The sequence below is a fragment of the Aquarana catesbeiana genome, linkage group LG05 (assembly GCF_042186555.1).
Source record: "Aquarana catesbeiana isolate 2022-GZ linkage group LG05, ASM4218655v1, whole genome shotgun sequence".
NCBI lineage: Eukaryota > Metazoa > Chordata > Amphibia > Anura > Ranidae > Aquarana > Aquarana catesbeiana.
The window spans coordinates 55,761,677-55,787,786 of NC_133328.1; the positions used below are offsets into that span (position 1 = coordinate 55,761,677).

The window sequence follows — 26,110 nt, forward strand, 5'->3', positions numbered from 1 at the left end:
TTGTAGATCAGACACATGGAGGGTGGTGGTGTGTAGATCAGACACATGGAGGGTGGTGTGTTGTAGATCAGACACATGGAGGGTGGTGGTGTGTAGATCAGACAGATGGAGGGTGGTGTGTTGTAGATCAGACACATGGAGGGTGGTGTGTTGTAGATCAGACACATGGAGGGTGGTGTGTTGTAGATCAGACACATGGAGGGCGGTGTGTTGTAGATCAGACACATGAAGGGCGGTGTGTTGTAGATCAGACACATGGAGGGTGGTGTGTAGATCAGACGCATGGAGGGTGGTGGTGTGTAAATCAGACACATGGAGGGTGGTGTGTTGTAGATCAGACACATGGAGGGTGGTGTGTTGTAGATCAGACACATGGAGGGCGGTGTGTTGTAGATCAGACACATGGATGGTGGTGTGTTGTAGATCAGACACATGGAGGGCGGTGTGTTGTAGATCAGACACATGGAGTGTGGTGTGTTGTAGATCAGACACATGGAGGGCGGTGTGTTGTAGATCAGACACATGGAGGGCGGTGTGTTGTAGATCAGACACATGGAGTGTGGTGTGTTGGGTGGTGTGTTGTAGATCAGACACATGGAGGGTGGTGTGTTGTAGATCAGACACATGGAGGGTGGTGTGTTGTAGATCAGACACATGGAGGGTGGTGTGTTGTAGATCAGACACATGGAGGGTGGTGTGTTGTAGATCAGACACATGGAGGGTGGTGTGTTGTAGATCAGACACATGGAGGGTGGTGTGTTGTAGATCAGACACATGGAGGGTGGTGTGTTGTAGATCAGACACATGGAGGGTGGTGTGTTGTAGATCAGACACATGGAGGGTGGTGTATTGTAGATCAGACACATGGAGCATGTACACACACACAGTGCACAGCCCCGGGCTGTCAGCTGGGCGGGTCACGTGGTGTGGGGTGGAAGGTCGCTCTCACAATGGAGGTGGCGGAGGATTGGCAGAGGGGTTTGCACCGCTTAGCGGATCCGGCCCGGTTTGGCCCCAAGGCCTTCAGCGCTGTTCTCCGGGGGGCCCTCCAGAGCCTGGTCCGGGGCCCCTCCGCCCAGTGCGCTCTAGGTAAGGCCGGAGGAGCGGGGAGGGACGGCCGCCTTTTGTGCGGGGAATCCCCGGGAGGACCGAGAGCCCAACACCCGCTTCCTGCCGGGCCAGACCCACCCGCCGACTGCCCGAGACAATGTACTGTGTGCCGGGGAGGGCGCGGGACCTGCTGGGGCCCAGTACTGGGAGCACTGGGCTGTGTGTACTGGGAGCACTGGGCTGTGTGTACTGGGAGCACTGGGCTGTGTGTACTGGGAGCACTGGGCTGTGTGTACTGGGAGCACTGGGCTGTGTGTACTGGGGAGCACTGGGCTGTGTGTACTGGGAGCACTGGGCTGTGTGTACTGGGAGTACTGGGCTGTGTGTACTGGGAGCACTGGGCTGTGTGTACTGGGAGCACTGGGCTGTGTGTACTGGGAGGACTGGGCTGTGTGTACTGGGAGGACTGGGCTGTGTGTACTGGGGAGCACTGGGCTGTGTGTACTGGGAGCACTGGGCTGTGTGTACTGGGGAGCACTGGGCTGTGTGTACTGGGGAGCACTGGGCTGTGTGTACTGGAAGGACTGGGCTGTGTGTACTGGGGAGCACTGGGCTGTGTGTACTGGAAGGACTGGGCTGTGTGTACTGGGGAGCACTGGGCTGTGTGTACTGGAAGGACTGGGCTGTGTGTACTGGGAGCACTGGGCTGTGTGTACTGGGAGCACTGGGCTGTGTGTACTGGGAGCACTGGGCTGTGTGTACTGGGGAGCACTGGGCTGTGTGTACTGGGAGCACTGGGCTGTGTGTACTGGGAGCACTGGGCTGTGTGTACTGGGAGTACTGGGCTGTGTGTACTGGGAGCACTGGGCTGTGTGTACTGGGAGCACTGGGCTGTGTGTACTGGGAGGACTGGGCTGTGTGTACTGGGAGGACTGGGCTGTGTGTACTGGGGAGCACTGGGCTGTGTGTACTGGGAGCACTGGGCTGTGTGTACTGGGGAGCACTGGGCTGTGTGTACTGGGGAGCACTGGGCTGTGTGTACTGGGGAGCACTGGGCTGTGTGTACTGGGGAGCACTGGGCTGTGTGTACTGGGGAGCACTGGGCTGTGTGTACTGGGAGCACTGGGCTGTGTGTACTGGGGAGCACTGGGCTGTGTGTACTGGAAGGACTGGGCTGTGTGTACTGGGGAGCACTGGGCTGTGTGTACTGGAAGGACTGGGCTGTGTGTACTGGGGAGCACTGGGCTGTGTGTACTGGAAGGACTGGGCTGTGTGTACTGGGAGCACTGGGCTGTGTGTACTGGGAGCACTGGGCTGTGTGTACTGGGAGCACTGGGCTGTGTGTACTGGGGAGCACTGGGCTGTGTGTACTGGGAGCACTGGGCTGTGTGTACTGGGAGCACTGGGCTGTGTGTACTGGGAGCACTGGGCTGTGTGTACTGGGAGCACTGGGCTGTGTGTACTGGGAGCACTGGGCTGTGTGTACTGGGAGCACTGGGCTGTGTGTACTGGGAGCACTGGGCTGTGTGTACTGGGAGCACTGGGCTGTGTGTACTGGGAGCACTGGGCTGTGTGTACTGGGGAGCACTGGGCTGTGTGTACTGGGGAGCACTGGGCTGTGTGTACTGGGAGCACTGGGCTGTGTGTACTGGGGAGCACTGGGCTGTGTGTACTGGGGAGCACTGGGCTGTGTGTACTGGGGAGCACTGGGCTGTGTGTACTGGAAGGACTGGGCTGTGTGTACTGGGGAGCACTGGGCTGTGTGTACTGGAAGGACTGGGCTGTGTGTACTGGGGAGCACTGGGCTGTGTGTACTGGAAGGACTGGGCTGTGTGTACTGGGAGCACTGGGCTGTGTGTACTGGGAGCACTGGGCTGTGTGTACTGGGGAGCACTGGGCTGTGTGTACTGGGGAGCACTGGGCTGTGTGTACTGGGGAGCACTGGGCTGTGTGTACTGGGGAGCACTGGGCTGTGTGTACTGGGGAGCACTGGGCTGTGTGTACTGGGGAGCACTGGGCTGTGTGTACTGGGGAGCACTGGGCTGTGTGTACTGGGGAGCACTGGGCTGTGTGTACTGGGAGCACTGGGCTGTGTGTACTGGGCTGTGTGTACTGGGGAGCACTGGTCTGTGTGTACTGGGGAGCACTGGTCTGTGTGTACTGGGGAGCACTGGTCTGTGTGTACTGGGAGCACTGGTCTGTGTGTACTGGGAGCACTGGGCTGTGTGTACTGGGAGCACTGGGCTGTGTGTACTGGGAGCACTGGGCTGTGTGTACTGGGAGCAATGGGCTGTGTGTACTGGGGAGCACTGGGCTGTGTGTACTGGGGAGCACTGGGCTGTGTGTACTGGGGAGCACTGGGCTGTGTGTACTGGGGAGCACTGGGCTGTGTGTACTGGGGAGCACTGGGCTGTGTGTACTGGGAGCACTGGGCTGTGTGTACTGGGAGCACTGGGCTGTGTGTACTGGGAGCACTGGGCTGTGTGTACTGGGAGCACTGGGCTCTGTGTACTGGGGAGCACTGGGCTGTGTATACTTGGACTAGGCAGAGTATACGGGGAGATCAAGGCTGTGTATAATATCATAAAAACTGGGCTTTGTGTATTGGAAATAGGCAAAATATGGAACTGGGTAATATTTAGTGGGAGGCTTCGGCTTTTTATATGGGGGCACTGGGACTGGACTGTGTTCACTTGAGTATACTGGGAGCTCTGGGCTGTGTATACTAGGAGCATTAGAACCAGGCTATGTATACTGAAACTAGGTAGAGTATGAAACTGGGTAATGTTTATTGGGAGCAATGGGATTGGGCTTTGTACTCTGGACACATTGGGCTTTGTATAACGGGACTAGGCAGAGTATACTGGGAGCATTGGGCTGTTTAAACTGGGTGCTCTGACTCGAGTATAATGAGAGCATTGTGCTGTGTACACTGGGAGCATTGGGCTATGTATATTGGGAGTAGACAGATTATACTGAAAGCTCTGGGGCTAGGCAAGTGTATACCGGGAGCGCTGAGACTGGACGGTGTATACCGGGAGCGCTGAGACTGGACGGTGTATACCGGGAGCGCTGAGACTGGACGGTGTATACCGGGAGCGCTGAGACTGGACGGTGTATACCGGGGGCGCTGAGACTGGACGGTGTATACCAGGGGCGCTGAGACTGGACGGTGTATACCGGGGGCGCTGAGACTGGACGGTGTATACCGGGAGCGCTGAGACTGGACGGTGTATACCGGGGACGCTGAGACTGGACGGTGTATACCGGGGGCGCTGAGACTGGACGGTGTATACCGGGGGCGCTGAGACTGGACGGTGTATACCGGGGGCGCTGAGACTGGACGGTGTATACCGGGGGCGCTGAGACTGGACGGTGTATACCGGGGGCGCTGAGACTGGACGGTGTATACCGGGGGCGCTGAGACTGGACGGTGTATACCGGGGGCGCTGAGACTGGACGGTGTATACCGGGGGCGCTGAGACTGGACGGTGTATACCGGGGGCGCTGAGACTGGACGGTGTATACCGGGGGCGCTGAGACTGGACGGTGTATACCGGGGGCGCTGAGACTGGACGGTGTATACCGGGGGCGCTGAGACTGGACGGTGTATACCGGGGGCGCTGAGACTGGACGGTGTATACCGGGGGCGCTGAGACTGGACGGTGTATACCGGGGGCGCTGAGACTGGACGGTGTATACCGGGGGCGCTGAGACTGGACGGTGTATACCGGGGGCGCTGAGACTGGACGGTGTATACCGGGGGCGCTGAGACTGGACGGTGTATACCGGGGGCGCTGAGACTGGACGGTGTATACCGGGGGCGCTGAGACTGGACGGTGTATACCGGGGGCGCTGAGACTGGTCGGTGTATACCGGGGGCGCTGAGACTGGACGGTGTATACCCGGGACGCTGAGACTGGACGGTGTATACCGGGGACGCTGAGACTGGACGGTGTATACCGGGGACGCTGAGACTGGACGGTGTATACCGGGGACGCTGAGACTGGACGGTGTATACCGGGAACGCTGAGACTGGACGGTGTATACTGGGAACACTGAATATAATTGGAGCATTGGAACTGTTCAGAAAGTTTACTGGGGAGAAATAAGGAGTGTAAACTTGGACCAGGCTGCATATACAGGGAGTACTGGTACTGGGCACAGTATACTGGGAGCGCTGTGTGTTGTGATCACTAGAAGCAGGACTGAGTGTTTAGTGTGATTATTTGAGAATGGGGAATTTACTGTAATGACTATTACTGGGGGCAGTGTAGCGGGTCAGGGGCAGTGTAGCGGGTCAGGGGCAGTGTAGCGGGTCAGGGGCAGTGTAGTGGGTCATCCTGGGGACTGCTCATCACATTCACTAGTACAGGGGATGTACCATCACTATGATGGAGGGGGGGGACCAGTATTTTATCATTGGTAAGTCAGTGTGATAGTGCTAGCAGAGCTGAATATGCAAATTGTCACTGCTGTACATAGGAACCAATCAGGCCTTAGAATTCACATGGAACAAGGAGTCTGATTGGCTCCTGTGGGCAATGCTCCCATTTTCTGTCCTCTGCTGCTTGTAAATCAGTAATGCTGAGTCCATGTTCAGTGTTTGCCAGCCATGGAGATGTATCATGAGACCTGCAGACAGATGGCTTCATGATAGAAAGTGTCCAAAGAAAGGATTGCTGACAGCATTGGTTTCTGTGTCTCTAGTGCTCAGCTTGCTCCCTACTTTTTCTTCACCAGCATCGCATTACTTGCAGCAGTCAGACTTGTTAGAGATGAGCTCTGAGCGATTCCAAGCACCAGCGTGCTGGCAGATCTCTGCACTCCATCAGCTGTTTTTGCTCCTTTTTCTCAATTGAAAATATAATGAGCATTTTACAGACAGTGAGCTCTATGGCAGCCTATAGCACTGATTTGGAGCTTTGGCTATGGCAGATAACCACTGTACCTGTAGGTTCCCTTTATTATGGGAGACATCACTTTGGTTTATTTTTTATATATGTATATTAGCACCTATAGCAGGAAACTGAATAGTTTTTCTATGGTTATTGTCACCTGGCCCTTTAAGTGTTCAGTTTGTTTTGTTGCAGTTGGGAAAAATAGAGAAGTAGCTGTGTCATTATTGAAACTAAAGGGTGTTCTGCATGACCCGTATACCATGTGATGGGGAGGAGCCTAAAACTATTCAGAGGGGTTTCCTGCTATGGTGAGCGAAAATGTGTTTTGTCATTGGAGGACCTGGGCAGACTGGAGTGTGTATAGTCAGATCAAGGACTTAAAGTATGTTTCCACTACATACAGTGTACCACCCAAGCCTTGAGATTGGACAGTAACCCTTTGTTAGGACAGACAGTATACACAACTGATAATGAAGATCTGCCAGCACAGTACAGACAGGGTTAATTATGGTAACCATAACTCCCCAGTCCCCTCTTTAAAGCAATATTAAAGTCTTTCTTTTTTTTTTTTTTTTTTTAAATAACAAACATGTTATACTTACCTGCACTGTGCAGATGGTTTTTCACAGAGCAGCCCAGATCCTTCTCTTCACAGGTCCCAAGTCGGCGCTCCTGGCCCCTCCCTCCTGCTGGTTTCCCTCCACATCAAGCAGCTTGCTGTGGGGGCACCCAAGCAGGCGCGCTCCTGAGCTGCGGCTGTGTGTCCATTCACACACGGAGCTGCAGTTTGGCCCCGCCCCCTCTGTCTCCTGATTGGCTCACTGGCTGTGATTGATAGCAGCTCTATTGCGTGCCGAGCTTTCACCGACCAATCTCATATGAATGATTGGGAGCTGGGAGGACCATCTCCTGATTATGTGATCATGGTGATAGCCAGTCACAGGTTTAGAAAACCCCACCCTGTATGATTGGGCTCGGTCCACACTGCCACCACCTGAAAGTCGCATGACTTACAGTGAGAATTTTCCAAGAGACTTCCTGGCGACTTGAGTACTACTTTGAGGCACAAGTCAGATAGAAGTCACCTTGAAGTAGTACAGGAACTTTTTCTAAAGTTGGAGCGACTTCAGTAGTGCTAATTAAAGCGGAGTTCCACACAAAGATGGAACTTCCGCTTTTTGGAACCCTCCCCCCCTCCGGTGTCACATTTGGCACCTTGCAGGGGGGAGGGGGGTGCAGATACCTGTCTAAGACAGGTATTTGCACCCACTTCCGGCATAGACTCCCATGGGAGTCTATGCCTCTTCCTGTCCCGACCGCGCTGTCTGCTGGGAACACACAGCTCCCAGGAGAGAGCGGGGACCACTAGGGACGCGCAGCGCGACTCGCGCATGCGCAGTAGGGAACTGGGAAGTGAAGCCGCAACGCTTCACTTCCTGATTCCCTCACCTAGTATGGCGGCGGCAGCTGCCGAGAACCGAGCGGGTTCTCGGCGTCCCCTGCCGACATCGCTGGACCCTGGGACCGGTAAGTGGCCATGTATTAAAAGTCAGCAGCTGCAGTATTTGTAGCTGCTGGCTTTTAATATTTTTTTTTTTTGGCGGTGTGGGTGAACCCCCGCTTTAAGACAGCTCTCATTGACTAACATGGGATTTCACATGACTTGGGGTCTCACAAGTCGGATCCCTCAACGTGGTAGTTGTCCTGCTGATTTACTGGCTTCAATACTTGAGGTGTTTTGTGTATCTCTGTGCAGGCAGGCATGCCAATTCTCTGGTTTCACTATTTTCTGTGTCACTCAGGCTTCATTCACACGGGCGTACTACAGCATACACCCGCGTGGTGGTCGTGTTTGCCTGCACGAGGATGCACAGCTAGTTCCATTCATGTCAACTGGGAGGCAGTGGCTGCACAGACACAGAAACTGCTCCCAATCTGACAGCTGTGTGGGTGCAAAGCCCCAAACGCACACTGTCTGTCAAATTGAGAACAGCGGCTGTGTCCGTGCAGCCACTGCATCCCAGTTGACATGAATGGAACTGGCTGTGCATCCTCGTACAGGCATACATGACCACCACACGGGCGTATGCTGTAGTACGCCCGTGTGAATGAAGCCTGAGTGACACAGAAAATAGTGAGTGAAAGCAAAGAATTGGCATGATAGCCAGGCAGCTAGCATGTTTAGGGGGCCAGCAATGGCAAGGTATGTTTTTCGTTCATTACCAATTTCCCAAAGTTGCCAATCAGCATTAAATGATCCTCACTGACAATGATTCTTATGTTATTGAGGAGAACCAGATGATACTTCTAGGGCCAGATTTAGACCTTTGAGGGCCAGAGAAACTAAAGGTTCAAGGTGCCACGCATGCACAGTTTACATTTTCAAGGACAGTCACGCATTTTTAAAATGCATGACAAAACATCATTCTAAGGTCATGCATACACACACACTTTTCTTAAAGGGTAGCTCCACTTTCGTGGGGGAAAAAAATAGCAAATAAAGAAAAAATAATGTAGCGTATACAACTGCTACACAAGTCATATTGTAATTGAATGTTTTTAAAAATTACCTTTCCTATTCAATCTGCAGCTCTGTCATTTTCGGAAAATGCAATTTGGCTTCCTAAAGGTGTTCGGTACACAGAATGTGTACAGAACGCCCCCCAGAAACATAATTTCCTGCTTGTGTGATTGGCTCACCAATTTTCCCAGAAGTCTGTCTAAGATACAAGTCAGATTTCAGGCATCCCCTGGAACACAAATGTCATTTTTGGTGAGATACTCTCAATAGGAACACGTCTAAAGGGATGCAGACCCAGCAGCTTTTCTCATTAGAGCCATGCAAGTGCACAGCTGATTGATAATTATGAAACCACTCGAGTTAGACTCCCTTTCCCACATGGACACAGACAAACACACAGGGATTTCTTCAGAATAACAAAAGGTAGGAATCTGCAACAAAGGTGTACGTTTATTAAACTGAGAAGTTTTTTCTCAGTTCAGTTCTCAGAGGAAAATTATCTCCTCTGCAGCCGGTTTATGAAGCTGAGAACAGAGGAGAAGTGTTTCCTCTGAAAACAGCCGAGATCAGTGTAAAGGGGGTGGGCTGCCTGTAATCTCGTGAGATTACGGTGCAGCCGAGTTCAAAAAGTGAAACTAAAGTTTAAAAGAACATGTAATTACATGTTTTCAGACATGTGATAACTAAGTAAATATATATTCATGTGTTTGTGGCAGCTGCAGGGCACTAATGAAGAAGCTGCTGGGCCTGCATCCATTTAGATGTGTTCCTATTTAAAGTATCTCACCAAAAATGACTTTTTTGTTGCAGGAGATGCCTGAAATCTGACTTGTATCTTAGGCAGACTTCTGGGGAAATTGGTGAGCCAATCACACAAAGCAGGAAATTATGTTTCTGGGGAGTGGTCAGTACACACTCTGTGTATAGAACAACTCCATGTAGCCATATTGCTTTGCATTTATAGAAAATTACAGAGCTGCAGAATGAAAAGGAAAGGTCATTTTAATAACATTCAATTACAGTATGACTTGTATTGTGATTGTGCACGCTATATTATTTTTTCTTTATTTGCTATTTTTTCCCCACAAAAGTGGAGTTACCCTTTAAGCTGCCAAAAAATAATGTTTAAAAACGATACACTATACCAGTCCAGAGTAAAAATTTTTACAAATGACAGGCAAAGTATTTCTTCCCAAGATATGAGTATAAGATAAAAGAAAGTATTTTTTATTTTATTTGAATATATATATATATATATATATATATATTGCTATCTATCTATAGATATATCTATGTATGTGTGTGTGTGTGTGTGTGTATATATATATATATATATATATATATATATATATATATATATATATATATATATATATATATATATATATATATATTATTTTTTAACATTATTTTTGTATAGAGGGGGCCCATATGTGGATGCTTGGGCGATAATATAATTGCAAGAAATGCAACACAGCACTCCAAAAATGGAACTGGGTGAAAAAAAGGTTCAAATGTTTTAAACTCAAATTTTGTCTGTATGATCTTGTAATTTGCTTCTCATTATAGTGCATTGACGGGGCTTAAAGTGTCCATCTTTCTATGCATGTATTGCTTCTTGCCTGGGGCTGCTGTGAGGTGAACTGTGCATGACCGTCGTTGACAGACAGGCTAGGGAGATTCTTGCATCTATTGTGTTCAACTCTGTGTATAGATCACCCATGGCAATCAGTAAAGGGCCGAGCCAGGAGGAAAGTAGCAAAGTGAGGAATTATGACAAAGCCGGAGAAATAAATATGCCATTATAAAATAATAATTTGCTATTTTTGATAGAAGTCAGTTTTATGATAAAATAATATTACAATATGCAATATAAATGATATTTGTGGAATTAAAATATAAACACTGCTAAATATACCATTAAAAGTGTTCAATAGGTGCAAATAAATTCCAGTTGATCCTGCCAGAAATCCAATGTTGTCTTGTGCATTCTACAATTCTACATTGTTCTCTAAATTTGAACTACAACCAAGTTATGGATATGAGGAGAGGAGTTGTAATAAAGACCTAACACACCTCCGGTCCTAGGATAACAATGCTGCTCCTCCTTTGATACGGTACAATGTGGTTAATGTACTAAAACAGGAGAGTGTAAAATCTGGTGCAGCTGTAGGAAAAGAAGCCTGAAAAAAAAAAAAAGATAACTAATGCAGCCACCTCATCTAAGGGTTGATAAGCTGCAAGCTGTTCTTGTATTTAGATACACTTTAGTACAGGGGATAGACATGGTAGATACAAGAGTATCTTCACTTGCTTGGCAAAGTTAATATTTACTAAGCTTAGCAATGTAAAGCTGTGTTCACTCATATGCAAGGAAGTTAAAAAAAAATAAAACCAGAAATCTGCACAGGATTGGATGATATAAGTGAGCACAGCTTCACCTTCTTCACTATACTAAGTGAACAGTTTCCAATCCTTTAGTAAATACACCCCATAGTCTTGCCCATTTTAAATGTACATGGAGTTAAATAGTTTAAAAAAAATAATCAAAGTATTTAGTAATTTTCTACCTAGCAACCAGTCAGACATTTATTTATTTTTAAACTGTACAAAAACTACAGTTGATATTTGAGTTTGGCCATACTTCCAGCTTGCATGTATCCTGATGTATCTGCAGTAATATTACAGGTAGGATATGAGATTGTACAAAACTTAAAGAGTGAGCAGAAATAAACTGTATAATTTTCTTTCCTCTGTTGTCTGATTGGATGCAAATAATTATCTGATGATCCTACTTTTTAATAAAGAATTTCCCTTGCCTTTTTTTAATAGTATGAAAAAATAATTAGAAATGTGCTGGGTGTTCCACAAATAATAGAGGCCTCTGAGTTACAAGAGCCTGGTTTACTTTGAGCAACCACCCTACTTTTATTCCTGTCCTCCCTTCTTCAGTTTTCTTAAATTGACCTAAAAAAAACTGCACCCTGTAATATTGGGGTTATTTAGGAGTTGTTCACACTGCATGTGTCGCCATACTTTTTGCTGCAATTTCAAATGCCTGAACTAGAGGAAATACATTGGGTACCTAAAGAGCAAAAGCTTTACTTAGCAAAGTGAATGCTAGTAGGGTGAATCTGTGTTCACACGGGGTTGATTTACTAAAATTGGAAAGTTCAAAACCTGGTGCAGATGTGAATGGTAGCCAATCAGCTTCTAACTTCAGCTTGTTCAATTAAGCTTGGAAAATAAAACCTGGAAGCTGATTGGTTTTTATGCACAGCTGCACCAGATTTTGCACTTTCCAGTTTTAGTAAATCTATCCCACTGCATACCTAGACCTGTGCAAGGGTAATTAATCAGAAAAAAAAAGAAAGCATTTTTGTTAAGAATATTAGTTGGTTGAAGTTAATATAGCTTCACCTTATAATCTCAGTGAACAGTCTACTCTTTTAGTAAATCAGCTCCATTGTTTTTGGTAGGCCCTGTGTGCATCATGCATTGGTTTACAGTGCATTGTGAGAAAATCTTGCATTCTGTATTTTGGGTCACTGTCTTTGATTTTCACCATTCAATATTTAATTAATTCCAAAGTGCAACCAGCAGCAACACAAGTTAGTGCTGCATTTCTGGCCTAACTTAGCCCTTTGACTGTAATGGTAGATGTGGATTTATTAGGAATTCATTTCTAAATTTGATCCTTTTGTATAGGTGACATATATGGGAGAGGGTCTGAATTATGTTTAGCTAATATAAATTTTATATTAATATATCTAGTACTAAATGTGTGTGCGTGTGTGTGTAGTACATGAGTGTTCATGTTATTACTTTCATTGCATTTTTTGTTTATAAACATGCCCATATTTGTTTTGCTGCTTTCATTCATTGTCTGTATAAATAAATAAAAACATATTTCATTAATTTTCCTGTTCTCATTGTTTATAGAGATTAATATCTAGATAAACATTATATACAAAGTAAAGGAAAAATTAAAAAAAAAACTCACACACATACATTAGGACTGGCCATACATTATACAATTTTCTTATTCAATTTCCTTTTAAATTTACATTGTATTGCATGGCCCTGCCTGATTGCATACAAATCTAAAGTGTTTAGGTTTAAGCTCATATTGTATGGTTTTTGTAAATGTAAAGGAAAATAGTAAAATGTATGGTCAACCCAAGGCTGATTTACTAAAGGAGTTGAGAATCTTCACAAAATAACTTGTGTGAAAATTTACTTCAATTATCCAGTTATGTGCAAATTAAATTCGTACCCAGGAATTTGCTTGCTTGGATACTTGAAATAATATCCATGCAATTGTTGGTGTGACCATTTTTTATTCCTTTATTTAATCAGCCTTATATTCTGTTGTACACATTTACTTATGCAACTTTTTCCCCCCAGTAATATATTACTTAAGTTTACAAAGAATTATGCCTACAGGCAGACCTTCTATGTACCCCCTATCACATGTATTTCTTCCATACAAATTAAATATAATACAAGGAAGGAAAAAAAAGGAAGAAAGAAAAACTAACATGCTGATCACTTGTTACTGTGTCCTATGTCCAGTCTATAACATCATGTATTAAATAAGTAGATTACTAGTTGTGTTGTTTAGTGCTATTATGTTTCTCATTTTGTATGTGTTGTTTGGCTCCTGTCTGCCGTTGCTTTTCCCCATTGTGTCGCTCCCCAGTAAGAAATGTTTGTCGCAATCTCCCCAAGTCTTCCATATCTCCAGTAAGGCCAGCTCTCTGTTGTTTGGGCCAGTTCGTCCGATTGAATCTGGAGCAGATGTTGCAGTCAATGTAGAACGTGTTGGGCATTCACAGCAGCACAATGCCTTGTGTGTGGACGGGCTATTTGTGGTGTTCCTCTTGGAAGTGTCGCTTGTGTTGTTGCACAGTCCTGCTCAGGCACTCTGTCTCTTGCTCCCCCGGCCATATTGTCCCAGTGTGTGTGTGTTTGCACAGATCCCAGCTGCAGGGAGGGGATCAGACCTGCCAGCTACAATAGATCGCCTTGTTCCCTCTGCATATTGAAGGGCCGGCGCTGGGCTGCTGCTCGGGGTGCTGCTCCTGTCACCCTGCCGCTGACCTCTTGCCAATTCTGCTGCTGCATTTCTTGGCAGCTCCTGGGCTCTGCCATGGGAGGGAGAGCTTTCTTCTTGGCCCTGGCGGCTGCTGCTGCTCTGAGATTTCTGGGCTTCTCACTGAACACAGTGCAAAAGTCTGTTCCTGTTCTGTGTCTGTGCAATCCACACTTCAGGGTTGGAGCTGGGGCCAGACCTAGTGTTATGTTGTATCTGTAATTATCACAATGTTCTATTTGTAACATTGTGTCCATGATGATCACAGCTTTTACTTCCAAAATTCTCAATTTTATACCACTAATGATCACAGCTTTACAATCACAATCCTCTCTATGTAACTTTGTATCCACATTGATCACAATTCTCTATAGATAGATCACAGCTTTACAACTACAATTCTCTATAGATAGATCACAGCTTTACACCTACAATTCTCTATGAATTCTATATATAGATAGATGGATCACAGCTTTACAATCACAACATTGTATCCACACTGATCATAGCTTTACAACCACAATTATATATATGTAACATTGTGTTCATAAAGATCACAGCTTTATCTTCACAATTCTCTGAGTAACATTATTTATATGATCACAGATTTACAATCCTCTCTATGTAACATCATATCCACACTGATCACAGCTTTACAACCACAATTCTCTATAGATAGATCACAGCTTTACATTCACAATTCTATACATGTAACATTGTATCCACATTGATCACAGCTTTACAACCTCAATTCTCTATATATAGATAGATCACAGCTTTACATTCACAATTCTCTATATGTAACATTGTGTCCATAATGATCACAGCTTTACAATCCTCTCTATATAACATTGTATCCACATTGATCACAGCTTTACAACCACAATTCTCCATGAGTAACATATATAGATCACAGCTTTACAACCACAATTTTATATATGTAGCATTGTGTTCATACTGATCACAGCTTTATCTTCACAATTCTCTGGGTAACATTATTTATATGATCACAGATTTACAATCACAATCCTCTCTGTGTAACATTGTATCCACGCTGATCACAGCTTTACAACCACAATCTTCTAGGAGTAACATCTATTATGATCACAGATTTAAGCTTCTAGCTGGATCTGTAATTATCACAATGTTATATTTGTAACGTGTCCATGATGATCACAGATTTTACTTCCACAATTCTCTCTATAATATTGTACCAATAATGATCACTGATTTATCCTCTCTATGTAACATTGTGTCCACACAGATCACAGCTTTACAACCACAATTCTCTCTGAGTAACATTATATATAATGATCACAGCTTTACCTTCACAATTCTCTATATGTAACAATGTATCCATAATGATCAAAGCTTTATATTCACAATTCTCTCAATAATATTGTACCTATAATGATCACAGCTCTACAACCACAGTTCTGAATCCATAATGATCACAGCTTTTACATTTAAAATTCTCTCTATGTAACATTGTATCTATAATGATCACAGCCTTACCTTCGTAATTCTCTATATGTAACATTGTATCTGTAATTATCCCAGCTTTACATTTACAATTTGTATATGTAAGCTTTGGGGTTAATTTACTGAAACTGGAAAATGCTAAATCTGGTGCAGCTTTGCACAGAAACCAATTCCAGTTTTTTTTTTTTTTTGTGAATGCTTAATTGAACAAGCTGAAGTTAGAAGCTTATTGGCTACCATGCACAGCTGCACCAGATTTTGCACTCACAGGTTTTAATAAAGCACCCCCACTTTATCTGTAAAGATCACAACTTTGCATCTACAATTCTCTAAAAGTAACAGTAATGATCAATTTACACTCCACAATTCTCTATGTAACTTTGTATCTATAATGAGCATAACTGTACATCCACAATTCTATCTATGTAACATTGGGGTTAATTTTCTAAAGGCAAATAGCACTTTGCATGGGGATTTTGCTCCAGAGATTAGTGAATGAGATGAAGCTCTGCTGACTTCCATAATCCAATCATGTGCAAGCAAAAATCCTACTTCTTTTATTTTTCTTGCACGTGATTGGGTATTCTTTGCAAACTTACGCTTCATCTCATTCACCAAGCTCTGAAACAAATTCCTTTGTAGAGTGCAACTATTTGTCTTTGGTAAATAAACCCCCTTGTATCTCTAATGATTATAGCTTTGCATTTACAATTCTCTATATGTAACATTGTATACATAATGATCACAGCTTCATAACCACCAGTCTCTATATGTAGCAGTGTGTCCATAATCAAAGCTTTACCTTCTCAATTCTCTATATTGTATCTGTAATTATCACAGCCTTGCATTTACAATTCTCTATATTTAACATAGTATCTGTAGTTATCACAGCTTTACCTTCACAATTCTCCCTAGGTAAAATTGTATTCATAATGATCACAACTTTACATTTACAATTCTATAATGTAACCTATACATAATGATCACAATTTTACATTCACAGTTCTCTGTATGTCACAATATATCTGTAATGATCACAGCTTTACGTCTACAATTCTTTATAAGTAACATTTTGTATCTATATTGATCACATCATTACCTTCATAATTCTCTCCATGTAACATTGTATACATAATGATCAAAACTGTACATTCACAATTCTGTAACATTGTATCTGTAATATTCACAATTCTCTACACCTAAAATTGTATCTGTAATGATCACAGCTTTACATTCACAGTTTTATATGTACAACGTTGTATCCAGACTCAACACAGCTTTACACGGTTATATATATATATATATATATATATATATATATATATATATATATATATATACATCATTGATTGCTATCACAATTCTTTTATGTGCAGCATTGTATCTAGACTAATAACAGCTTTACATCCACAATTCTCTATATGTAGCATTGCATCAATAATGATCACAGCTTTTTACTTTCACAATTACTTTATGTGCAACATTGTATCTGGACTGGTCACAGCTTTATATCACAATTCTATTTGTGCCACATTGTATCTCTAATGATTACAACTTTGCATCCACAATTCTATAAATGCAATCTTGTAATGCAGACTCACCACAGCTTTACATCACAATTCTGTATGTGCAGCATTGTACTCACACTAATCACAGCGTCACACCATAATTCTATATGTATCATTGTACAGCATCTATACTGATCACAGCTTCACTCATAATATTTCAAGTGCAACAATGTATCCAGACTTATCACAGCTTTACGTCCAAAGTTTTTTATATGTGCATCACGTGGATTGATTTTCTAAAGGTGCTGTTCACTTTGTTAAATGAATGTTAGTAAATAAGTTGCATCTACTTTCAAAAGGAAAACCGAGATTTTCAAATAAAGGTGTTTTTTTTTTCTTCTAGTACATGATTTGCAGAATGAAATGAACTCAGGTTCTGATTTATTTCTAAGCTAAATGTTCTTTTGTGTAACAGTCTATTGCTTTAGTAAATCAACCCCACTGTGATCAGATGTATCAAAGCTGTGCACTCACAATTATTTACATGTTCAACACTGGGGATGATAGAGAGAGAAATGAGTATAAGGGGAAGATGTATTCACTTCAATAGTCTAATTATTTGCAATAGTAAACACAGCTTCAATTATATTGTTCAATGAAAATTAATTTTGGTAAGAGGACGTTCTCTTCCCCTTTTTGGGGATCATCTCATTTTGAATTCACGGTTTGTGCATGGATTATGTGTGCTGTCTTTATTTAACTGTAATGATCTTAATATAACATTCATTGTGGAGAGACCTCCTATGGGATTGTATGTGTGTATGTATAATATATATATATATATATATATTACATATTTTAATATAATTTTGTAATTTCCATTAGAGGGCAAATAATGATGATACATGTTTATATTATGGCATATTATGAGTACAATACAAAACAGAATTGTGTAACTGGATGGTAGCTGTGACAGTGTGACTGTTCATGTTCCAGATATTAGGCACTTGGGCTGAGCTGCAAAATCTGCATTGTGCATTGCAATGCAAATTCTGCATTGCATTATGGAAGAAAAACCCTTTCATTTTTTTTATGGCTGGTTTAATTTAAAAAAAAAAAACAGAGACCGATCATAATTCCACAAACCCGCCAAAACCCATGGCCTCCAATTCATCAGCTGAGCCTAGTCACTGGCCATTCTCTGACATGGTCTGAGGAGACAGAAACACGGGTGGGTGGCTTGATTGATTGACAATCCAATCTGCCCCATTGAAGTTTATTTTGAATAACTGTGTCAGGTCCTATTTGTATTTTGGTGTGATTTAAAACTTGCAGCAGCTCAGGAATCACTAGGAAAGTATAAAATATATAATAACTCTTGCCTGCTATCTGCATTCAGTATATTAAATATGGAAGTGAACATTAATATTGTCCTGTATTGGTTTTGGAATGATCTTTATCATCTTATATTTGTATATAATAGTCTGGGGTAGATTTCCTAAGGGCTGTTTATTTAGCAAAGCAAATGCTTACTTTGCATAGTTCTAGTGAAATTAAAGGTGAAGTTGCCTTTTAACTTCCCAATATTTTGCACATTGTTTTCCAGGTACATAACTGGTATATAAATTGAACACAGCTTTGCCTTATTTATCAACCTTCACACTGCCAAGTGAACAGCCTCAACAATTGATCCACTGGGGCTAATTTACCAATGGCTAATAGACTGTGCACTTTGCAAGGGAATTTTGCTTGTGCTTGGTGAATAAGGTGAAGCTCTTCTGGCTTATATCATCCAATTATGTGCAAGATATAGATATATATATATATATTATACACACCTGATTGGGCATTCTTTGTAACAGTGAATTTTTGTGAAAGTGAATTTTCACCACTGGAAAACGTCATTGCAAAGTGCAATCACCTCTAGTGCTTTAGTCAAACAACCCACTGGGGCTGATTTAACATTGTAAGTGAATTTGCACTTTGCATGGGAAGTTTCCACACAGCTATGGGGTTTGATTTACTAAAACTGGAGGGTGCAAAATCTGGTGCAGTTCTGCCAAAAAAAAAAAAATCAACTTCCAGTTTTTTTTTTTCTTTTTTTTTGTCAATGCCTAATTGAAAAAGCTGATGTTAGAAGCTATTTGGCTACCGTGCACAGCTGCACCAGATTTAACATTCTCCAGTTTTAGTAATTCCCTTAAGCTGGCCATATATTATACAATTTTCTTATTCCATTTCCTTTAGATTTACCTTCAACTATGTAGTGCAAGGGCCTGTCTGATTGCATACAATTTGAACGTGTTTGGGTTGGCCTCTTGTGGTTTTGGTAAATTTAAAGAAATTGTATAATGTATGGCCAGCTTTAGTGAATATATTGAAATTTTGCATATAATATCAAAACATATGCATTGAAAATGGAAAGAAAAACAGTGAGGTTGATTTATTCAAGGCAAATATAATATGCAAGGGCTCTAGATCTGAGGGGAAGTTCTGCTGATTTCTATCATCCAATCATGTGCAAGCAAAACTGCTATTTTTTTTCCTTGCATGTGTTTGAGTAGTATTTGCAAAGTGAAGCTGTATCTCATTATAGCTCTGGAGCAACTGCACAGTATAATTGCCTTTAGTAAATCAACCCCAGTATTTTTTGCTCCCATGTGATTGGATGATGGACGTCTGCACAAGTTCAACTCATTAAGCTCTAAAGGACATTTCCTTCGCAAAGTGCAACTTCTCTTGTAAAATGAAGTGAATTTGCCTTTAGTCTAGTCTTGGGTGGTCTGGTTCTTGTGTGATTTATTGAAGTTTTGCCTGCTCAGTCTGCATTTATGGTGCGGTATTTTTTATAGTTTTATATTGGGTTTTAGTGGTTTGATACATGTATATTTCCCATGGAGATAAAGATTTATTCTAGTTTAAGGTCATGATAGAGAACGTTCACTTTTGGTTGGAGAGGTGACACAAATGTCAGAGGTGTCTTTTTGTAGAGGGGGGGGGGGGTGGGACTCGATGACGGTGGTGGGTGTAGATGGGTGCTGGGTGTAGATGGGTGCTGGTGTAGATGGGTGGTGGGTGTGGATGGGTGCTGGGGAGCGCAGGACACGCTTGTCAGTGCCGGGAAAAGCCGATGTCTCTAGCTGTAGAAGAGAGGCGTTGAAGAGCGCTGACAGCAGAGGAAACGAGTCATTTACCAGCACTGAGCCCAGCTTATCATCTACTGCCTGCTACCGGGAACTGGGCTTGTGTAATGTACAGAGGGATCACTTTCACCACAATGAGGAATAGAATAAAAAAACGAAATAATAATAATAAATGTCTAGATCTCTGCTGGCACGTCCTGTCTGCATTGTATAGAGTGGGCGTAGAGACAGGCGGAATTATTATTTTATTTGCCACGCATAAATCAAATAAATGGAGTGGACGATGACGGATCGGTGCAAATATTTGATTTTTTTCTTTTGCCTTTCAATATTTTATTTATTGATTTATTTATTTTTTATAGAGTGTGATGGCGAATAAAACGATTGATCACAACTCAGATCTCAGCGATCTCTATATGTAGTTGGAGAAATCTGAGTTCTGATTGGTTCTTGTTTAATGTGACATGAAATACAATGTTACCATAGTGTGATCTGCAGGCAGGGGTTTTAGCTATTGTGTGATTTATCGGTTCATGGGCACTACATGTCCCAGCGTGCCTTGTCAGCTTCCAGCTTTACTGACAATGATATTTGGGATGGGTTTGGCGTTCTACTTTATTAAAGCAGTATTCACCTAAAAAAACTAAAATAATATATTGCAGCTTAACCAATCTCTACATGTAGTGGCTGCACTAGTTTTTTTTTTAGGTTTTAGTTTTTCTGTTTTTACCTGGTGATCTGACCAGCAACACACCTAGGGTTTGATTTACTAAAACTGGAAAGTTCAACATCTGGTGCAGCTATGCATGGTAACCAATCAGCTTCTTCAATTAAGCTTTGACAATAAAACATGGAAGCTGATTGGTTTCTAAACAAAGCTGCACCAGATTTTGCACTCTCAACTGTTAGTGAATCTCCCCCATCCCTCCTGTATCAGATGGTCCTTACTCTGGATGAAGGAGCACAGCTTGCACATTTGGACAGCAGCATTGCCAGTCAGGGGGAGGGAGTTTTAAATGAACTAGCAGATTTAGATACACTAAAAAATTGGAATGTAATCCTTTATAAGCAATGTTTTCCCTTTTTGGGATAGTTTTTCATAAATAAAAGATGATCACTGTAAGTACTCCTGTCATTAGTAAATGGTTTGCCCCAACCTTCTGACTGCTACATCTGCAGGGCAGCTTGTTCTGTTGAACAACCGAGTATTAGCTAGGTCACCAGGTCAAAATAAAAGAAAGAAAGCAAAAAAAGGAAACTAATGCAGCCATCACATTTAAAATTTGGTAAGCTGCAATGTAATAAAGGTTTAATACCAATTTAATTATTGGGGGTTATCTATTCATGTACACTACATATTCCAGCGTGCCTTGTCAGCCTTCAGCTTTAGTGCCAATTGGGATGGCTTTGGTGCTATACTTGATTAAACTTACTGTTATAAAACTTTTTTGGGAAAATAAAACATATCTTTGAAAAGAGAAAACATTAGAATTATAGTTTAGAAAAAATGCTATCCACTTTTAAGATCAGAGAATGATTAAAACGAACACCCACCCTTCTTTTTGTTAGCAAGGAGGGATTCAAAGGAGAACGCTGGGATTTGTAGTTCCAATCTTGTCAGCATTAGTAACTGATTTTGCTTATGATCGTTCCCAGTTGTAAAAATCAATTTATTTTTTATTTGTTTTTGTGTTGCTGTAGATGACACAGAGCTGCGACATATTGCCCCATCTGTAGTAAAAGAATGTCACTCGGCAGTGGCTGCGTGTGTCCTGGAGGCTGTGAAGCACAATGTAGACAGAGCAGCCCTCAGGTATATATATATATATCTATATGTCTCTATAGAAATGTGTCTTGCCCTGATTTCTGTGCGACAGATCTGCTCATTGTGTCTGCTGTCCCCCACAGCAACTTCCTGGAGGACTGCAAGTTCGATAAAGAAAGGACAGAAGAGTTTTGGACTGAATATCAGGTTTAGATGTTAACATTGTCCTTTTTTTGTGACCTGTAGTGTGTGTGTGTGTGTTAATTGTTAGTCTGCTGTGTTACAGAAACACAAGGAACCTCTGGAGCTCCTCCTAGGAAAGTGAGTGCTGATTTTGTCATAATGTTGTGTCTTCAATGATCATTTATCTTTGGTGTGATCAGTCCTGTACTTTAAATACTGTGCAAGAGATTAAACAAATAGGAAGCTCTCTAGCACAGTATTATTGGACTTCTAAAATATAAAAGGAAACCCTTTAATTAATAAATGGACATGTCAGTGTGTTGGCCTAGAGAGTCACCCCAGTGTTTGTCCTTTACCTCCAGTATTGGCAGATGTCCCCCACACGTCTCAGATGTGTCCTGGCGTCTCGCATATGAAATAAAGGTGATGGAGAGCTTTGTGTATCAATTGATTTTGTTTGTGTATTGATTCTGTATCCTTCAGCTGAGACTTTTTTTTTTTTTTAACTCTTCAGACCAATCAGCTACACAAAACCTACCGACCTTCCTATTTTGTGAAATTCAGTTTAGAGGTAATATAGCACACAGACTGATATTGGGGGGTGAAAGGGATTCTTATGTGATCTTGATAGTAAAATCTAGTTCTCTGTTCCCCCAGACTTCGGATACCAACCAGGCCCAAGATGTTAGTTTTAATTGCTCAATGGAACAACTGCAGGTATATATTGTGTTAATTGTAATGATTGCACCCTGTTGTCTGAATTGAGTTAATTTACTAAAACTAGGGAGTGCAAAATCTGGAGCAGCTTTGCACTTTAGACAATCAGCTTTTAACTTCAGTTTGATCAAATTGTTCAATTGAAGAACAAAAAAAATGGAAGCTGATTGGTTTCTTTGCAGAGCTGCACCAGATTTTGCAATCTCCAGTTTTTGAAAATCAACCCCAATATTTCGGAGAGGATATTGGGTTCAACTCACAAAACTAAAACACCAGGATGAGGATTTTTTTTTTTTTTTACATGGCTGAAAATAAAGATTCTCATCCTTGTGTAGAGCTGTGTGAAATTAGCTTATTTTGTGATATTAGTAAACTCAATTATTTAACACTATCAAGTTGTGTTTATGAGGGGTTTAATTGTTGGCATGTGTGAGCTGCATGGAAACCAGATAATCTGTATTTTTTCCTGTTTGCTAAAGTATATGTTATATGAGGCAAACTATGAGGTCTGTTTTTATCCTAATGTTTAGATTTTTTTAAGTGGAATATCCAGCAAATGGGTTATTTAATGCAACCTTGAACAATAAAAACGAGGGGGGTTTATCAAAACTGGAACAGCTGTGCATGGCAACCAATCATCTTTTATCTTTCATTTTTAAAGCTTATCTGAACATTCTGAATCTGATTGGTTGCCATGCACAGCTCTATCTGTTCCAGTTTTGATAGTGTCATTCTATGCTAGCAGTAATTCTCAGTTCGGAAAAATCAAGTTTGCTTGCTATGGGAAACCGATCCACTCTTCCAGGGTACACATAACTGCCTCAAGGGTTGCCAGCACTTTGTATTGATAAGTCAGCCTTTGTGATCACAGGCAGTACAGGCTGTAGAAAATGTCGCATGTTTGATGTCAGCTTGATTTATGAAAACTGGGGCCCAGCTATTAATTGCAAATTAATTTCTTTTTTCCCTACTGTCAAATATGGATCCACTTATGATCAGATTTTTGTAAGTTAATTAAAGACGAGATTTTATATTGGTATTTCTAATAATGAAAATTAACATCTTGATAGGCTTTAATATTTCAGTAGTAACCTTACTCCTACCACTTTCCCAATGTCCCAGTGTCACTTTTTATAATATTATGCGATCATGCTTTGAGATATGTGGAGTTCTTTGATTGTGTTCTAGCCTTGTTTTGATTATCTAATTGAATGTCCAGATGGTGTAGAATTAAATAATAAAAAAAACGCAGAACACATCAGCATGACGTCATCACGAACGGTTACAAGATGTTTAGGTTGTCAGTTTGCCTAGATCACACCGAGCCTCTGTTTTGTTCTTTCTAGACAGATCAGGTCTCTGGTTGAACAGTGATATTTCCTTTTCTTATTTGTCCTTCAGGATTTAGTAGGAAAACTTAAAGATGCAGCTAAAAGTCTGGAGAGGACCTCTCAGATGTGACCTGGATCCTCCATCAGAAGTCACGTTGGAAAACAGATTATTTTTTTTTTTTGCTTTTTTGTTTTTTTTACTCCTCATTTATCATTATCTATCTCATCATTTTTTATTTTTTTTTTTGTGCTTTCCCAATGATAAAACTAGCCAGGCTGTGATGTACTCGTTTTTTGTGCCTCTCTTTACATTCAATGAGATTTACTTATGTGGAACATATACATTACAGCATATTGATGATTCCCCCCCCCCCCCCCCCCAATCATTATTTCATTCATAGATGAATGTTTCCGCTTTTTTATTTCTGCACAGATTCACATTGCCCATATACTGTATGGCTTTTGTGTGTACTAATAAATATTATATTTATATCAGATCGTGTTGTTTATTTATACTTTCCTCTATGCAATCTTTATTATACCAGTCCTTCTATAAATCCTAGCGGCCCAGAAGGTTGATTTTTCAATATGAAGTCCTCAGTCAGCTCAAGGCTTCCTAAGCATATATTTCTGAAAAGTGCAGCAGCATGGGTTTTGATGCAGTATAAGCTTGGAAGATTCATGTTCTATTTCCCTAGTGCTGAGACCTCATTGGCTTGGACTGGGATGTGTCCCAAATGTTCTACTACAGTTGTATTTTGTATCACCTTTGTGGGCAGAACACACACCTTTTTTTTGGTAGGCTTGTTTATAATTTGTCAACAGAGATGTTACAGAAAACTGGAAATGCCATATATTTTAGTGATTTCTGAAATCTGCTTTGTTGACTTCTCTTCCCTCCACTGTCTTTGATGTATTTATAACCGTCTACAGTGGAAAATGTGAAAGATAATTAAGGTGTGTTCTAATAAAGGGTGAAACTTAGCAATCAGACTATTGGTTTCATTTTCTTCTAAAGAGTATATGAATTGAGAGTTGAAAAATGGAGTCAGATGCTGCAAACTTATCAGCTGTAATAAAGTTGTTGGTTCTCTACAAACCACGTCACTCTATTATATGTCATAATACAACAGCCAACTGGAAAACCAATGGTGTATCTTTAGTAATAGATGTAAGGAGTCTCTAGGCCACAAAACTTGAGCTTCTATTGATTCAGATACAACACCCAACTAGAAAGCCAATGGTGTATCTCTAGTGATGTAGATGTTATTAGGGCTCTAGTCCACAAAACTTGTTATAAGAGGTATATAGAAGTTTCTATAAATAATATCGAAAGCCAGTGATGTAGCTTGGGATCTAGTCCATAAAACTTGTTTATAAGGGGTAAATAGAAGCTTCTATAAATGTTATTGATTTAGATACAACACCTTAACTGGAGAGCCAATGGTGTATCCCCTCTTATGTAGATGTACCATGGGTTCTGGTCCACAAAAATTGTTATAAGCGATATACAAGCTGTAGGAGCTTCCACAAGTTTTATTTATTTAGCTACAACACCCAACTAGAAAGCCAATGGAGTGTCCCGACCCGAGTAATGTAGATCTAACTTGGGTTCTAGTCCATAAAACTTGTCATTAGAGATATGTAGAAGCTTCTAAAAGTTGTATTGATTCAGATACAACGTCCAACTACAAAACCAATGGTGTATACCCTCCAATGTGGATATAACTTGGGCTCTAGTCCATAAAAAACTGTTATAAGAGGTATTTAGAAGTTTCTATATTCTTTTCTATTCAGGTACAACACCCAACCAGAAAAACAATAACGTATCCCTAGTAATGTAGATGTAATTAGGGCTTTAGTCCACAAAACTTGTAAGAGTTAGATAAAAGCTTCTATAAGTTTGTCATTGATTGAGAAACAACAGGCAACTAGAAAGCCAATGGTGTATTCCCAGTAATGTAACTTGGGCTCTAGTCCATAAAACTTGTTGTGAAGAGATATATAGAAGCTTAAAGTTGATTCATATGCAACGCCTAGAAATCCAATGATGCATCCCTAGTAATGTTAATGTAACTTGGGCTCTAGTGCACACAACCTGTTATGAGAAATACTGTATATAGAAGCTTCTATAAGTTGTATTGATTCATACAATTAAAATACAACACCCAACTGGAAAGCCAATAGTGTATCTCTAGCAATGTCGATGTAACTTGGGCTCTAGTCCACAAAACTTGCAATAAGCAAAAATATATAGAAGCTTTTAATAGGTTTCATTGATTCAGATACAACATCCAACTTGAAATCCTATGATGTATCCTTAGTAATGTAGATGTAATTAGGGCTCTAGTCCACAAAACTTGTTATAAGAGATATATAGAAGCTTCTATAAGTTTTATAAATTCAGAAATCCG

General features: G+C 41.8%; 1 protein-coding gene across 1 annotated transcript; it reads left to right on the plus strand.

Moving 5' to 3' along the window:
• The first annotated feature begins 889 nt into the window (after window positions 1-889).
• COMMD3 (COMM domain containing 3) lies at window positions 890-24,191 on the plus strand. Its single transcript, XM_073629763.1, has 8 exons — window positions 890-1,089; window positions 21,402-21,513; window positions 21,609-21,672; window positions 21,752-21,786; window positions 22,011-22,071; window positions 22,163-22,219; window positions 22,306-22,365; window positions 23,767-24,191. The coding sequence occupies exons 1-8, from the start codon at window positions 951-953 to the stop codon at window positions 23,824-23,826; spliced, it is 588 nt and encodes a 195-aa protein (XP_073485864.1). The 5' UTR covers window positions 890-950; the 3' UTR covers window positions 23,827-24,191.
• Window positions 24,192-26,110: the final 1,919 nt, after the last annotated feature.